The 14,647-nt window shown below is 44.5% G+C and overlaps 3 protein-coding genes across 3 annotated transcripts in view; 2 read left to right on the top strand and 1 right to left on the bottom strand.

Annotated features, from left to right (window-relative positions):
* Nucleotides 1-812: 812 nt before the first annotated feature.
* LOC124265152 (uncharacterized serine-rich protein C215.13-like) lies at nt 813-2,623 on the top strand. The gene is made up of 2 exons (XM_046699940.1): nt 813-1,821; nt 2,370-2,623. The coding sequence occupies exons 1-2, from the start codon at nt 813-815 to the stop codon at nt 2,621-2,623; spliced, it is 1,263 nt and encodes a 420-aa protein (XP_046555896.1).
* A 72-nt stretch (nt 2,624-2,695) lies between these two features.
* LOC124265151 (homeobox protein MIXL1-like) lies at nt 2,696-3,734 on the top strand. Its single transcript, XM_046699939.1, has 2 exons — nt 2,696-2,773; nt 3,378-3,734. Exons 1-2 carry the CDS (start codon nt 2,696-2,698, stop codon nt 3,732-3,734), a joined length of 435 nt encoding a protein of 144 aa, XP_046555895.1.
* Nucleotides 3,735-8,605: 4,871 nt separating this feature from the next.
* Nucleotides 8,606-14,647, bottom strand: part of LOC124265150 — a 28,992-nt gene continuing 22,950 nt past the window's right edge. The window contains exons 2-5 of the mRNA XM_046699938.1: nt 14,024-14,230; nt 11,166-11,292; nt 10,286-10,428; nt 8,606-8,823 (exon numbers count right to left, since the gene is read on the bottom strand). Of these exons, the coding sequence (XP_046555894.1) occupies nt 8,606-8,823; nt 10,286-10,428; nt 11,166-11,292; nt 14,024-14,099 (564 nt within the window). The 5' untranslated portion in view covers nt 14,100-14,230. The remainder of the gene's footprint in view (nt 8,824-10,285; nt 10,429-11,165; nt 11,293-14,023; nt 14,231-14,647) is intronic.

The following is a 14,647-nucleotide window of genomic DNA, read 5'->3' as shown; positions in this document are numbered from 1 at the left end:
CCGCAACCTTCTACAGCGATTATCTGTCTGCGACGTCTGGCACGACTTACGCTCCTCCCACCAGCATGACATACACGCCTGTGACGGTGCCCTCTCACACGGATATTCAAAGGAGTGTGCAGAATACGTTGTTTGGCAACCCCGGACAGTCCTTCACGTTCTGTGCTGCAGATTACGCCAACTTCAGGCATCATTTACCTCACTTTCAGTCAAGCGGACAAGTTGTGACTCACCAACCCCAGTCGTCCGAACATCCCCGGGATCAAGAAGTGATAGAACCAGAGCAACAGCCCCAGACCCCCGAGGCCCAATCGCAGCCAAGTCCTCCCCTACAATCAAACAACCAGCCACAAATAAGACCGTTTCCCAGTCAGACACAGATTCACCATTCCATCCAGCCCTGGAATAAGTTCCAGCTTACATCTCAGTCCGTCATACACGATCAACCCAAGTCTGATATCCAGAGCCAAGTCAAGTCCGAACCCGAGTCCCAAGTCCAGTCTGCGCACCAGTCTCAGACCCAGTCTGTTCAGTTATCCCAAGTCCAAAGTTCATTGTCACAGCACAAGGCACCACAGCCCACTCGAGTTCCTCAGCCCAGTCACCTCATCAGTCCCTTCTGGCTCAACACCACCCCAGCTGCCAGCGAATTCCGTAACTCAACTATCTGGTACAACCAATCATAGCCCGACCGTCAACACAGCGTGTGGCAGAACCGAAGACAACAGAGAGACCCAACACTTCCAAGACAAGGTCTCCGAGTCAAGCCGTCTCCGGCCGGCGAGGACAATGTCAGCCAAACCAACCTCCAGATGCAGCTGAACAATCTGATCAATAGTACTCTATCTGGGATGCCACATAAGACAGAACACGACGGACAGGTGCCCGACTTGGCCTCAGCTGACCACAGCTCAACCATCGCCTACGGCCAAGCAGTCCCACAGCCTCCGATTCACCAAACAGTTCAACAGACTCACTCCACACGTCTCCTGCTGCACGAGGGAGAGTCCACGGACTCGCACTCCGAGCCCAACACCCCTCAACCACCCAGCAGCCAGTCATCTGAGTCCGACACCAGCGATGACGACCGACAATCTGTTTCCGATAATATTCCATCTGATTCCAGTTCGGGACATCATCCCTACAGCTCCCTACCCAACCAAGACCCCCCTACAAATCCAGTAAACTTCTGGGAACAGCATGTCTCATCTGCCAAGATCGCCTCAAGTGGTTTGGCTCACCCCAAGCCAGTGCGACTCACCAACGGATACCCGCCAATGTTTCCACCCGGTTCCCTACCCTGGGTCAACAGTACACCCTACAGCCAGCCCTTCCAGCACCCATTTAACTCAAGCCTTATCTCAGGATTTGCATCAGATCCCAAACCACAAATGCCACAAGTCTCTACAGAAGAAAAGGTCCCGTCTGAATCCAACGATAAGCAGCCCCCACAAGAGGAGTCACCCGTCCCGACAGTAAAAGCAGAACCACATCTCCAAAGCCAGGCTGATGCTTTGAGTTACTTTCTGAGTGAGTTCCCGAAGTCCATGGACAGTCAACCGAACCTCCAGCACCAGCACATGGTTTCCAGGCTCCACGACCAATCAAAACCACCAGATGCCTTCACTGCGAGTCTACCGTCCAACGTTCCAGCTCAACCAACACCAGAGAAGCGGGATCCCGTCAACCCATCCATCTTCTCCAACAACATCTTCATGTCGCCCAGTTTCTTCACCCAGCAGATACCAGTAGGCAACACGCAGTTACCTCCCTTCTCATCATCCCCAGATTCAAACCCGAGTCCAACATGTACTGGGAAGGGTATGTTCAATGGATTCTCTTTTAAAGAAAGCAATAACGGTAGAGGGTGTACAGATGTTTCATGTGATCGTCAACAAAGTATGACATATATCACAGAGACCTACAAATAATTGAAACTGGGCATGTCAAACAAGTAACGACAAACGCTCTATTGGTACGAAGTCATATGTGTCTAGTCACCTATTGTAACATAACGACTAGCATTTCAGTTATAAAGACCGCCAGGGGTCGCTGGGCACCCTTTCCACCCCAAGTATTTAATCGTATTTGTACTTGAAATGGGGACGGTGGGGTAGCCTAGTGGTTAAAGTGTTCGCTCGTCACGCCGAAGACCCGTGTTCGATTCCCCAAACGGATAGAATGCGTGAAGCCCATTTCTGGTGTCCCCCGCCGTGATATTGCTGAAATATTGCGTAAAACTAAACTCACTCACCGTACTTGAAGTGTTAACGACATACAGGTAGACCATCACACAAGAGAGTAGAGTCAAATCTCGTACTAAGAACTCAAGAATAATATAACGATTCTATTTTTCATCGTCCTTTCAGATGACTCTGCTATCGACGTCAACTCCAGTACTGACTCTCCATCCTCATCCATTGAATCCAGAAGTAGTCCCGAGCTCACCACATCACAGCTACCCTGTATGGAGGACTCTAACTCCAGTCTGAGTGACACCTCCTTGATGAGATCCAGGTGTTCATCTACCAGCTCCATCTGCGACACCTCCATCTCCTCCACGGCATCATCCTCGTCGTCTACTGGCGCCCCCCAGGAGCAAGAGGCCCAACCCCGACCCTGACATGGGGTCCTACAAGAAGAAGTCTCGCACCAGCTACACCCTGGTCAGCTTCGGGCGCTGGAGAGGGTCTACATGGAGAACCCCTACCCTGAGTGTGACACCATAGACAGACTGGCCAGAGAACTGGACATCCCTGACCAGCGGCTGAGGGTAAGTTATGTCACTGAAACTACCTGAGACATGTATTTGTAAGTGAATCTGTATGGGTGACGAACGCAGTCGACTAAGCTTTAGTTCATATGAAAGGTTAGCATCTGATATTTTCTTTACGTTGCTAAGCAACTTCTTAGTTTCCTTAGTGTCTTTCGTTTGTATAGGAGCTGTGGGATAGCCTAGGGGTTAAAGCGTTCTCTCGTCACGCCGATGACCTGGGTTCGATTCCCCACATGGGTACAATGTGTGATGCCCATTTCTGGTATCCCCAGCGGTGATATTGTTGGAGTATTGCTAAAAGCTGCGTAAAACTGAACTCACTCGCTCGTTTGTAACAGGGGCCGAGGGGTAGCTTAATGGTTAAAGCGTCCTCTCGCCATGCTGAAGACCCGGGTTCGATCCCTATATGGGTACACTGTGTGAAGCCGGTGTCTGGTGTCCCCCGCCATGATATTGCTGGAATATTGCTAAAAGCGGTGTAAAGCAGTACTCACCCACTCGTTTGTAACATAAAATATCATTATTACAATAACAAGTTCTTGATGTATCCCGTTTCCTGCTTATTATATCCTCTTCATGAAACATTTCGGTCCTGCTCCAGGTGTGGTTCCAGAACAAACGTGCCCGGATGAGACGCCAAGCTAAACAGAACAAGCAGTCAACCCCATTACCGCAAGTGAATCCGTACAGCGCCCAGCCTATGTCAGCTCTCATGTCGGCCGCATCCCCGTACTCCTTCCTCCCACCGAACGCCATGATGGCCCCCGGACAGGCAACCCAGATGATGCCACGCCCAATCTTCCCTTACCCCCAAGGTGCCCCTGGCTCTATGATGCACCCAGGGGGGTCTCTACCCGGTGCCCCAAACCAGCATCCGACCTTCCCCCACCAACAACTAACCCCCCAACAGAGTCAGGTCCAGAGGCTGTATTCATTCATAGCCCACAAGCAGCAGTAACTCAAGCGACGTCATTGCAACATCGTCTACGACGCGTGTGACGTACTTACCACTAATTGAAAACCCACAAGTGCTAAACATCGTTATAGTGACTAATAGACATTGAAGTATATTTGGGGCAGAAAAATCATCCTTGTCAACAATGTGTACATTCTTGTGCTAACGTGTTTGTAGTTTTAGAGCAACTATCTGCTATGTGACTAACATTTACTTTAGTTTATCTCTTAGCTAATTTGTACAACTGTCGTATTAAGTTCCTATTATTGTAGTATTTATTAGCAACCAAATTGCAATCCCCATATAACATGTGCATGCGTATTTGTACATGTGTTTTAATTTATTCAACATATTTATTTTTGCTACGGATTTTTATTCATACAGTTCGATCAGTATGTATATTTAAGTAATAAAAAATCAACAAAATCTGTTGCTTTGGTATTATGGACTGGAGTTGGATATTTTCTACATGCTGGTTATTATATCAGGAATTTAGTGTCAAGTTGAACTTTAAACAGATGACAACGGTGGCAAGATCAGTGTTGACTTGAGTGAGTGAGTTTAGTTTTACGAAGCGCTAAGCAATATTCCAGCTATATGGTTGACAGAGTTTAGAATGGATTGTGAGTCAGTGAGTTTAGTTTTACGCCGCACTCAGCAATATTCCAGCTATATGGCGGCGGTTTGTAAATAATGGAGTCTCGACCAGACAATCCAGTGATCAACAGCATGAGCATCGATCTGCGCAATTGGGAACCGATGACACGTGTCAACCAAGTCAGTGAGCCTGACCACCCGATCGTCACCTCTTACGACAAGCATGGTTTACTGAAGGTTCATTCTAACCCGGACCTTCACGGGTCTTGCCTTTAAAGCTTCATAATGGACTGCATGATCCTTCCTTTGGTACCCGTGTATATCCAGGTTAGAATTGGTCTTCAGCAACCCATGCTTGTCGTAAGAGGCGACTAACGGGATCGGGTGGTCAGCTCGTTGACTTTGTTCACACGTCATCGTATCCCATTTGCGTAGATCGATGCTCATATTATTAATCACGGGATTGTCTGGTCCAGACTCGAATATTTACAGACCGCAGCCACACAGATGGAATATTGCTGAGTGCAGCGTTAAACAACAAATAAACTTTTTTTTTTTGGTTGCTGGACAGTCGGGCAGTCTAGTGGTGAAAGCGTTCGCTCGTCACACCGAAGACCAGGGTCCGAATCCCCACATGGGTACGAAGTGTGAAACCCAATTCTGGTGTCCACCGCGAATTTGAAATAATACTAGCAGCGGCGTAAACTAAACATCCACTTGCACAAACACAGAAGCCCGCGAAGATGGGGATTAGAATTGGTCTTCAGCAACCCATATTTGTCGTTGGTGATGACTGACTGGTGGCTCGGCCTGCTGACATGGTTCATGCATGTCAGACCCGTGAAGATCCGGGGTAGAATAGGTCTTCAGCAACCCATGTGCTTGCCATAAAAAGGCGACTATCTTGTCGTAAGAGGCGACTAACGGGATCGGGTGGTCAGTTTCGCTGACTTGGTTGACACATGTCATCGGTTCCCAATTGCGCAGATCGATGCTCATGCTGTTGATCACTGGATTGTCTGGTCCAGACTCGATTATTTACAGACCGCCGCCATATAGCTGGAATATTGCTGAGTGCGGCGTAAAACTAAACTCACTCACTCACTCATGCATGTCATCATATCCCAACTGCACAGGTCTTTGATCATAATGTCAGTGGGCGGTGGGGTAGCCTTGTGGTTAAAGCGTTGTCAAGCCAAATCACACGGGTTCGATTCCCCACATGGGTATAATATGTGAAGCCCATTTCTGGTGTCCCCCGGCGTGATATTGCTGGAATATTGCTAACAGCGGCGTAAACATACTCACTCACTCATAATGTCAGTTACTGACTCATCTGGTCCGATTACTTACAGACCGTCGTCATGTGGCTGGAACATTAATCAACGCGCGCGTGCACACTTATGCATCTACAGAGTCGTGCAAAAAAGTATTCGGACACTTGACGTAATTTCCATAGACTTACATGTTAATTTAGTGTAGCATAAATAATTTCATGAATGTAATTTTCGTAAGATCCAAGTCAAATTTTGCACATTTGTGAGGAATCCTCTTACCTACAATCACATAATTTCTGTTTAATTTTCCGTTGCTTATTTATCGAATGGCAACAATTTAATGTACATGTGTACAGTGCATGAACTCTTTTAACATGGCGGCCTATGGGATTGTGCATTGTGGAACCATACGTAAGTTGATAAATGTGATTTCATTTGTTAAATAAGGGTCGGAAAATTGAACTATTATGTGCGCAGAGCAGAGATGATTTCTAATTTGCCTGTCCAATTTTACAAAGATCCATCCTAAACTCACTTCATGAAAATTATCTATGCAACACTGAAATAACATGTTAGTCTATGGAAATTACGTCAAGGGTCCGAATACTTTTTGCACGGGTCTGTACGTCACTGATTGGTTGAAATTATAGTCAGTTTGTTATAAACATGGTTTATCGTATATATATTTTTTGTGTAATAAAAAGAAGAATGTTCCAGTCTATATGAAAAAAAACTCGGCGTGATGTCGGGTAAAAAGGTTTGAAAAAAGCGAGGTCGCTATTCATTGCGAGCAGAATATCCTCACTTACTAAACTCACTTACTCACCCCTGTGGCCAATTTGTCTGTTCATTTCTATCAGTATTCACGTGTCTACATTTCACATGATGTGAGTGACAAGCAAGTATGTTCCTTCTCAAACGATTTCAAGGAGCACCACTCTTGCATAGAAGTAGCATTATGAAGGTTTAACATCCAAGGCCTCAGAAACGTCTTCAACATGACCAATAGTAGACAGATGGATGACGTTTCCATCAGAGATTACAAATATGTTTGATGCAGTTCCCAGTTTGGACTTGTAGCATGCTCTCGTGTTCTACAGTCAGGTGAACAACTGACTCGCCTTTGCAAGTGTTAGTGACAGGTGACACCCGTGATGCAGGATACGCTCACTCACCGTTTTATAAACACCGGATATCCAAACTATTTGATGGTCATTCATTAACATGTACTCATAATGTGGTTGGAATCGGCAGAGACTTCTCGTGAATATGGAAAGGATTTTGTTGCATGTATTTTTCCAAGGAGATCGGGCCGTGGGGTAGCCAAGTGGTTAAAGCGTTTGCTCGTCACGCCGAAGACCCGGGTTCGATTCCCCATATGGGTACAATGTGTTAAGCCCATTTCTGGTGTCCCCCTCCGTGATATTGCTGGAATATTGCTAAAAGCGGCGTAAAACCAAACTCAGTCACTCACTCACTCCAAGGAGATCGTCCCCCATGGTTCCTAGTATGGTCATCTACCTTCAGTTGTTGGCAATCTATAGCCCGTTTTTATATTGTATTGTCATCTATAGTTAAACTGTTTTAGATTTAAATTACTAGTTTTAAATTCGTCTCTGTGATAATCTAGTTATTTTACTGTCCTTCGTAGACAGCTTTTTATGGCTGTAATATTGCCGATGTGACGATAAACTCACTCACTCACTCCAAGGAGATCACATTGCTGTATATATGGGGTGGAAAATGTAATATTCTTCAATTACAAACCATGCAACACAAATTCAGCTCAAATCAGTCATACTTTTTATCTATTCATGTACATTCTTTGCATCAAAAGCTTCATTCACCGCGAAAATTACCTAATTAGGACTAATAAATCCCAGATTAACTCACCTTGTGAAAACATGAACATTGCACCAAGTGAAAAATAACACAACATTTAACAATAAGCAATTTTTGAGTGAGTGAGTTGGGTTTTACGCCGCTTTTAGCACTATTCAATCACTTTACTTCCGTGGGGAATCAAACCCCAGTGTTCAGTGTGACGAGCGTTATCTTTAACCACTAACCTACCCCCTGATCCAAAACATGATACGTAGACAGTAATACATGTAGCCTCTGAGATACAAACATCGGAACTGCTGAACACTCACACCAAAGTAAATATGATTTGGACATACGTAAACTTGGGCTTCATTCCAGCACTCATATTATAGTAGACGCCACCCACGCCATGTTTTGCTTGGGTAGCAGTTCAGAAATAATAACACAATAAATCTTGTAATTGTTCTTTGAAAAATCTTTATTTTTTCATGTAAATATGTAAAATATATTCCCTTGTTACACATCTTCTAGAATGTACAGTTCTGGACGGTAATGTGGACACATTCTATTTTGGTCATCACGTCAAACAATCTCTTTTCGATGTCGAATGTATTTGGGTATTTTTCTGTACAAACCTTTTTCAATGCAAACGATAAGAAAATATATTGAAATAATAGATTTTGGTTAAAGAATAAGGCGTGTTGAGTTTTCCCACCGATGGTGCCTGTATGTCTGGCTACACGGAAACATCGTGACTGCTCGGATAACATCGTGACTGCTCGGAAAACATCGTGACTGCTCTGATATCATCGAAACTGCTCGGAAAACATCGTGACTGCTCGGATAGCGTCCTTCGGGAGAATCGAAGTATGGTTTTGATGGGTTCGGGGAAGCTGGCGTTTCGAGATAACAGTGGGTGAATTTATTATGTACAGTGGGAAAGTTGCTCCAGAATAATTTTCCAGCGGTCTGTCTAAATATAATGCTGAAGTACAGAAGGAGGTACACTCCTTGTGCATTGAGGTTCATCTCCCCAAATGAACGTAAATATTTGAAATGTGTTTTGATTGTGATTTACAAGTCACAAATATTCTGTACGGGTTGCCAAAACACCATATATATCATTTCACACTGGCTGACAACAGCAGCATTATTAATAAACATGGGATGTCGTCGTTATGTTGTAGGCAGGGGTGGGGTGGGTAAGCTGGGTTGTTGGGTGTGTAGGGCTGCTGGGGTGGGGGTATGCTTGGTTGTTTGATGGGGGCTGTTGTGGTGGAGGGTATGCCGGGGTGGGTATGCTGGGGGTGGGTATGCAGGGTAGGGATTGTGTGGGGCGGACGGTCCCACCTGGACGGTACTGACAGGCTTTGTAGCCGTGGAGGAGCTGCTCACTGAAACAGAAAGGGTTAACCGTTACAGGTAATGTGATCATCTGACTCTACGTTGATCTACACCATTGTTCTGTGTCTTTTGATTACGTGTCAAGTGTGTTTAGGTAATATATAGTAATCCGGATTAGAGAACGAACTCTGAAGTCATGCAATTAGAGATGGTATTATGAACTGACTTTCAGTTGTATCACGACCAGGGCCTAGATTTTCGAAGCACTCTTAGCGCCAAGATAGTCGTAAGTTAATGTTAATGTTAATGCTTCGAAAATCTAGGCCCTGGTGCGGATATTTGATTTAACCACTTTGGAACTGGAATGAAATCGGTGCGAATCTGGGATTCAATATAGGAATAATGTATAATTAGGATAACTCATGGTTAGGAATAATGTATGACGGGAGATAATGTGTAGTAGTGAACACACGAAGTAGTGTATGACAGGGGGTAATGTCTAGTTCGGAGTAATGCATGCCTGTGGGTAATGCGTAGTTCGGAGTAATGCATGCCTGTGGGTAATGCGTAGTTCGGAGCAATACATGCCTGTGGGTAATGCGAAGTTCAGAGTAATGTATGAATGTGGGTAATGCGTAGTTAGGAGTAACGCATGCCTGTGGATAATCCGCAGGTCGGAACAATACATGCCTGTGGGTAATGCATAGTTCGGACTAATGTCTGCCTGTGAGTAATGCATGGTTCGGAGTAATGTATGCCTGTGGATAATGCGTAGTTCGGAGTAATGTATGTCTGTGAGTAATGCATGGTTCGGAGTAATGCATGCCAGTGGGTTATGAGTTGTATGGAGTAATGTATGCCTGTGGATTATGCGTGGTATGGAGTAATGCATTCCTTTCGGTAATGCGTAGTTCAGAGTAATGCATACCTGTGGATAATTCGTGGTATGGAGTAATGCATGCCTGTGGATAATACGTAGTTCGGAGTAATGTATGTCTGTGAGTAATGCATGGTTCGGAGTAATGCATACCTATGGATAATGTGATGATTGCGTAGTATGGTGTAATGTATGCCTGTGGATAATGCGTGGTATGGAGTAATGTATGTCTGTGGATAATGCGTGGTATGGAGTAATGTATGCCTGTGGATAATGCATGGTATGGAGTAATGTATGCCTGTGGGTAATGCGTGGTATGGAGTAATGTATTCCTGTGCGTAATGCGTAGTTCAGAATAATGTATGCCTGTGAGTAATGCATGGTTCGGAGTAATGCATGCATGTGGATAATTCGTGGTATGGAGTAATGTATGCCTGTCGATAATGCGTAGTTCGGAGTAATGTAGGCCTGTGGACAATGCGTGGTTTGGAGCAATGCATGCCTGTGGATAATGCGTTTTCGGAGTAATACACGGCAGAGGTTCATGCCTGACGGTGGGCGTGACTGACGTTAATCTTTGGCCATTGGTGATGCATGACTCGGGGAATATCCCTGACGGAGACGGTGACACTCACCTACGATGTTACTGTGGCCGACAACACTCCTGCCTCTCCAGTATTTCTTTTTCTTCAAGATGATCAAGATAATGAAGATGACAACAGCTACAGTAAGAGCTCCCATCACAATGCCTGTGATGGCACCACCAGACAACACGAAACTGAAATTACAAATCAAGATATAATATCTTAATTAAACCATGCATATCCTTCTGCTGCCTATCTTCCGTTTCTATCCGTAGATCACTCATTCACATATTTACTCACTCACTCACTTTCTCCGAACCCGTGAAGATCCGGGTTAGAATTGATCTTCAGTAACCCATGCTTGTCGTATAAGAGCCGACGAACGGGATCGGGTGGTCAGGCTCGCTGACTCGGTGGACACATGTCACTGTATCCTGATTGCGTAGGTCGATGCTCATGCTGTTGATCACTGGCTTGTCTGGTCCAGACTCAGTCATTTACAGACCGCCGCCATATAGCTGGAATATTGCTGAGTGTGGCGTAAAACTAAACTCTCTCACTTGACCACTCACTCAGCTAAACCACTCGCTCACTTATCAGGATACAGAACTTCGGGCAATAAACCCTCAGTGCCTGTGGACGAGTACATAGTATTTCACTCCTACGCATTTCAACTTTATCATCAGGGAGAGATTACATTTACATATTATACTAGGCGTCATAGGCGTCAATAACGATAATGTATTCTTTCTTGTAAAGCGGGGGCGGTGGAATGTCCCAATGGTTAAAAGCGTCCGCTCGTAACGCTGATGACCCGGGTTCGATTCACCACACGGGAACAATGTGTGAAGCCCATATATTGCTGGCATAATGCTATAATCGGTGTAAAACCATACTCACTCACTCACTCCTGTAAAGAGTCTCTACTTACCTCGTGGCACTGGAGCAGCACACGTAGGCGTAGCTACTCCCGCAACAACCGTAGGTGCAGTAGCGGTAGGTGTAGTAGCCGTAGGAGCTGTAGTAGTTGCATCGGGTAGCGGCACAAACATCTGGAACTGAAATGTTTGAGTTATGGCATTCGGTTAAACCAATCCAACTTATTTCTGTTTTAGGGGCGATGGGGTAGCCTAGTGGTTAAAACGTTAGCTCGTCAAGCCGAAGACCCGGGTTCGATTCCCCACATGGGCATAATGTATGAAGCCCATTTGTGGTGTCCCCCGCCGTGATATTGCTGGAATATTGCTAAAAGCGGCGTAACCAAACTCACTCATTATTTCTGTTTTACCGTAGTGGTAAAGGACCAATCATGGATATCCGGCATTTTTCTAAAGAATCATATATAAAACATACATGTACAGTACAACCAGAAATTATTGAGAATTTAAAGATTGTATTTCTTTTCACTCATAACTCACGTATTAAATGTGAATATGAGCAGAACATAACTCCAGATTCAAAGACAGGTGAACAGTTAGTATTTTGTCAAGTCACCATGGGCAGCAGTGCAGGCTTCAATGCGGCGGGGCATACTACTGATCAAAGAAGTTAGAAAGTCGTGGTCCATGCTGTCCCAATATCGGACCATCTCTCCTTTCATTTCAGCAATATTTCCATAGAACACGTGAACAGATGGAAGTAAATGTCCCTCGAGAATATCTGCGTACCGCTCACTATTCATATTCCCTTCAAATACACAGAGGGGCGTTGCCCCTAACACAGATATGCCACCCCACACGTTAAATTTCGGACTGTACTTTGGGCGCTGATAAAAAGGTTTTTCAGTTTGTTTGGTCCAGAAATTCAGTGTATTAGGAAACAGCCACACAGAACTTTCATCTGAGAAAATCACATTGTCCCAGTTAAAATTTCTATGCTGTAAGCACCAGTTCAACCTTCGCTCCTTTTGTTCAGGTTTCATGATCGGTGATGGAATTCCTCGACTTTTCTGCCAACCCATTGCATGCAGTTCAGTTCTAATTGTCTCCTTACAGACAGCCACAGTTCCTCTATCAATCATATCCAGCCTTAAGTTTTCTAAACTCCTTCGTTTGTTTTTAGAAACAGGAATACCAAGCCGCCTCCTGTCACCGACAGTCAATTTTCTGGGCCTACCTGCGCCTCCCTGGTGCTCAATGCCATATCCATTTGCAATATTTTTCAAAACACGATACACACTGGACAAAGGGATGCCTGTTCTACTTGAAATCACTTTACCTGATCTGATGTCCTTGTTATAATACTCCAAAATCAACTTCCTCTTCTCTAAATCATCCATACTGAGGATCACTGAAAATGTCGTCTGCTAGCAAGTAAACAAAGGGATATAACTCTTCACAAACTAATGAAAAAGGATTAACGGAGTTGTCTCTCTTGAATGAAACCAAGCACTTGGTAGCTGGTCAAGGTTGTTTATACTAGAAATCCAATTAAACATATTCCTAAAATTCTCAATAATTTCTGGTCATACTATATTTATTCTAGCCACCGAACGTTAATGGATAGTCAGTTGTTAAAGTCAGCGTCATCGATACACAGATTGTTTGTATTTGGGATTTATATTTGTTAGTTTGTTGCACTCAGCAATATTCCAGTTGGACCAAACAATCCAGTGATCAACAGCATGAGCATCGATCAATTAGGATACGATGACATGTGTCAACCAAGTCAGCGAGTCTGACCACCCGATCCCTTTTGTCGCCTCTTACGACAAGCAGGGATTATTCAAGATCATCGCGCATCCCTTTTACCTTTTATCCATCTATAGGTATTATGTATATACTGATGGGGGTCTGAGACTGTATCTATACAAAAGCTTCAGAGCAAAGGGGAGCACACACAAGAAAACTGTATTTGACCGAAACAATTACAAACGTTATTGAAACATTACTTGGCTGAGACAATGCAAACTTGATATTATAAACATAGACTGACGTACAAAAGAAACTACACACCCGGTGCTTTTGGATTACTTTCCAAAAAGCGACGTAAATGTTTTGAAAAGAGTTTTTACAATGATATATAAGTCACAGACTTTCCTAATATGTTGCCAAAATATCACAGATATCGCGCCCAATTGCGAAGTTGCCAGTCAAAATCACAACACTTTTCAAATAAACCCCAAACACCAGGTGTGTACTTTCTTTTGTACATCAGTTTACATACTCCGTATGAAATGCATCACCATCGGAAAGCCATTCCTGCTAAGTATTTGCTATCATCAGGCAAGGTGTGTACGTGATTTTGTCCGGTAGTGTACTGGGAGACACTATAACGCAGTCAATGGTTCCGTCAATGCTGTGTTAATTTACATCTTAAGCACATGGTTAAACACAATGCCGTCGATGCCATCAATGTAGACGAGGTGACAATAACTAAACACGACTCAGCAGCGTTCTTGTAATTCAGGCGTGAGTGAGTCTACTTTTACGCCGCCTTTAATAATATTCCAGCAATATCACGACTGGGGACACAAGAAATGGGCGTCACACATTGTACCCATGTGAGGAATGGAACACGGGTCTTCGGCGTGACGAGCGATCGCTTTAACCATTAGGCTAGCCCATCGCCCCCACGATCTTTGTAATTCATAAAACCGGAACATATTATTCCAGGCTAGCTATTCTCGAAACTTGTGTAGCACTACGAACTTCCTAACCCCATTCTTAACACATTGGCTACGATCAAAGTTAAGAATTCTTAGGGCTACGAACGTTTCGAGAATAAGGGCCCAGCTCTCACCCACAAAATCAGCTCGGTAACTAACCCTGTCAGCTGGGCAGTACTTACCAAGGAAACCTAACATCCACAGCGTTATAAGACCACAACACAGACTGGAGGTCGTCATAACGCTACACTGTAACATCCACCAAGTAGCACACAGAGAGTGAGTGAGTAGCTGGAATCTCGTCTTGAACAGACCCTGGGTCACAACATACCAGCTCAGACCGTTCAGGGGACTGACGTTCCTGGCGATGACGTTTTAGCCTGAACGCCCTGGGAAACACAAACACTGTAACATGGTATGGTTGCCGACATAAGGGTACACCCGGGGTGATTACTGTATTGCAATGACAAAAGGATTAATGTACCCAAATCCATATGACCTGTTAATCCTGTTCACGCATCGGTTAATTAAGCGGCCTATTGGATCATTCGGCTTGGAAATGTTGCCACATACTTCAGCAGTATGTAATTGGGTTAATTATTGGATATAAGACCACAACAAAAGAACTGATTACGAAAAAGAAGTAGTAGTATTGGTTCTGGGGCAGTCAGGGTAGTCCAGTGGTTAAAGCGATCGCTCGTAACGCGAAATGCCCTGGTTCGATTCCCCACAATAAAGGTCATTTCTGGGATTTCCCGCTGCAAAATTGCTGTTTTTAGCAATATTCCAGCAAAATCACAGCGTAA

This window comes from Haliotis rubra, unplaced genomic scaffold, assembly GCF_003918875.1.
Source record: "Haliotis rubra isolate DU_JTF1 unplaced genomic scaffold, ASM391887v1 Scf963, whole genome shotgun sequence".
Taxonomy (NCBI): domain Eukaryota; kingdom Metazoa; phylum Mollusca; class Gastropoda; order Lepetellida; family Haliotidae; genus Haliotis; species Haliotis rubra.
The sequence above is the reverse complement of the archived record's forward strand: the minus strand, read 5'-3'. Positions and strand labels throughout refer to the sequence as shown.

Coding starts and splice junctions, on each gene's coding strand:
- LOC124265152 (XM_046699940.1), top strand. CDS start 813: ATGCAGCTGAACAATCTGATCAATAGTACTCTATCTGGGATGCCACAT. Junction 1,822..2,369: donor TCCAACATGTACTGGGAAGG/GTATGTTCAATG, acceptor TCGTCCTTTCAG/ATGACTCTGCTATCGACGTC.
- LOC124265151 (XM_046699939.1), top strand. CDS start 2,696: ATGGAGAACCCCTACCCTGAGTGTGACACCATAGACAGACTGGCCAGA. Junction 2,774..3,377: donor TCCCTGACCAGCGGCTGAGG/GTAAGTTATGTC, acceptor GTCCTGCTCCAG/GTGTGGTTCCAGAACAAACG.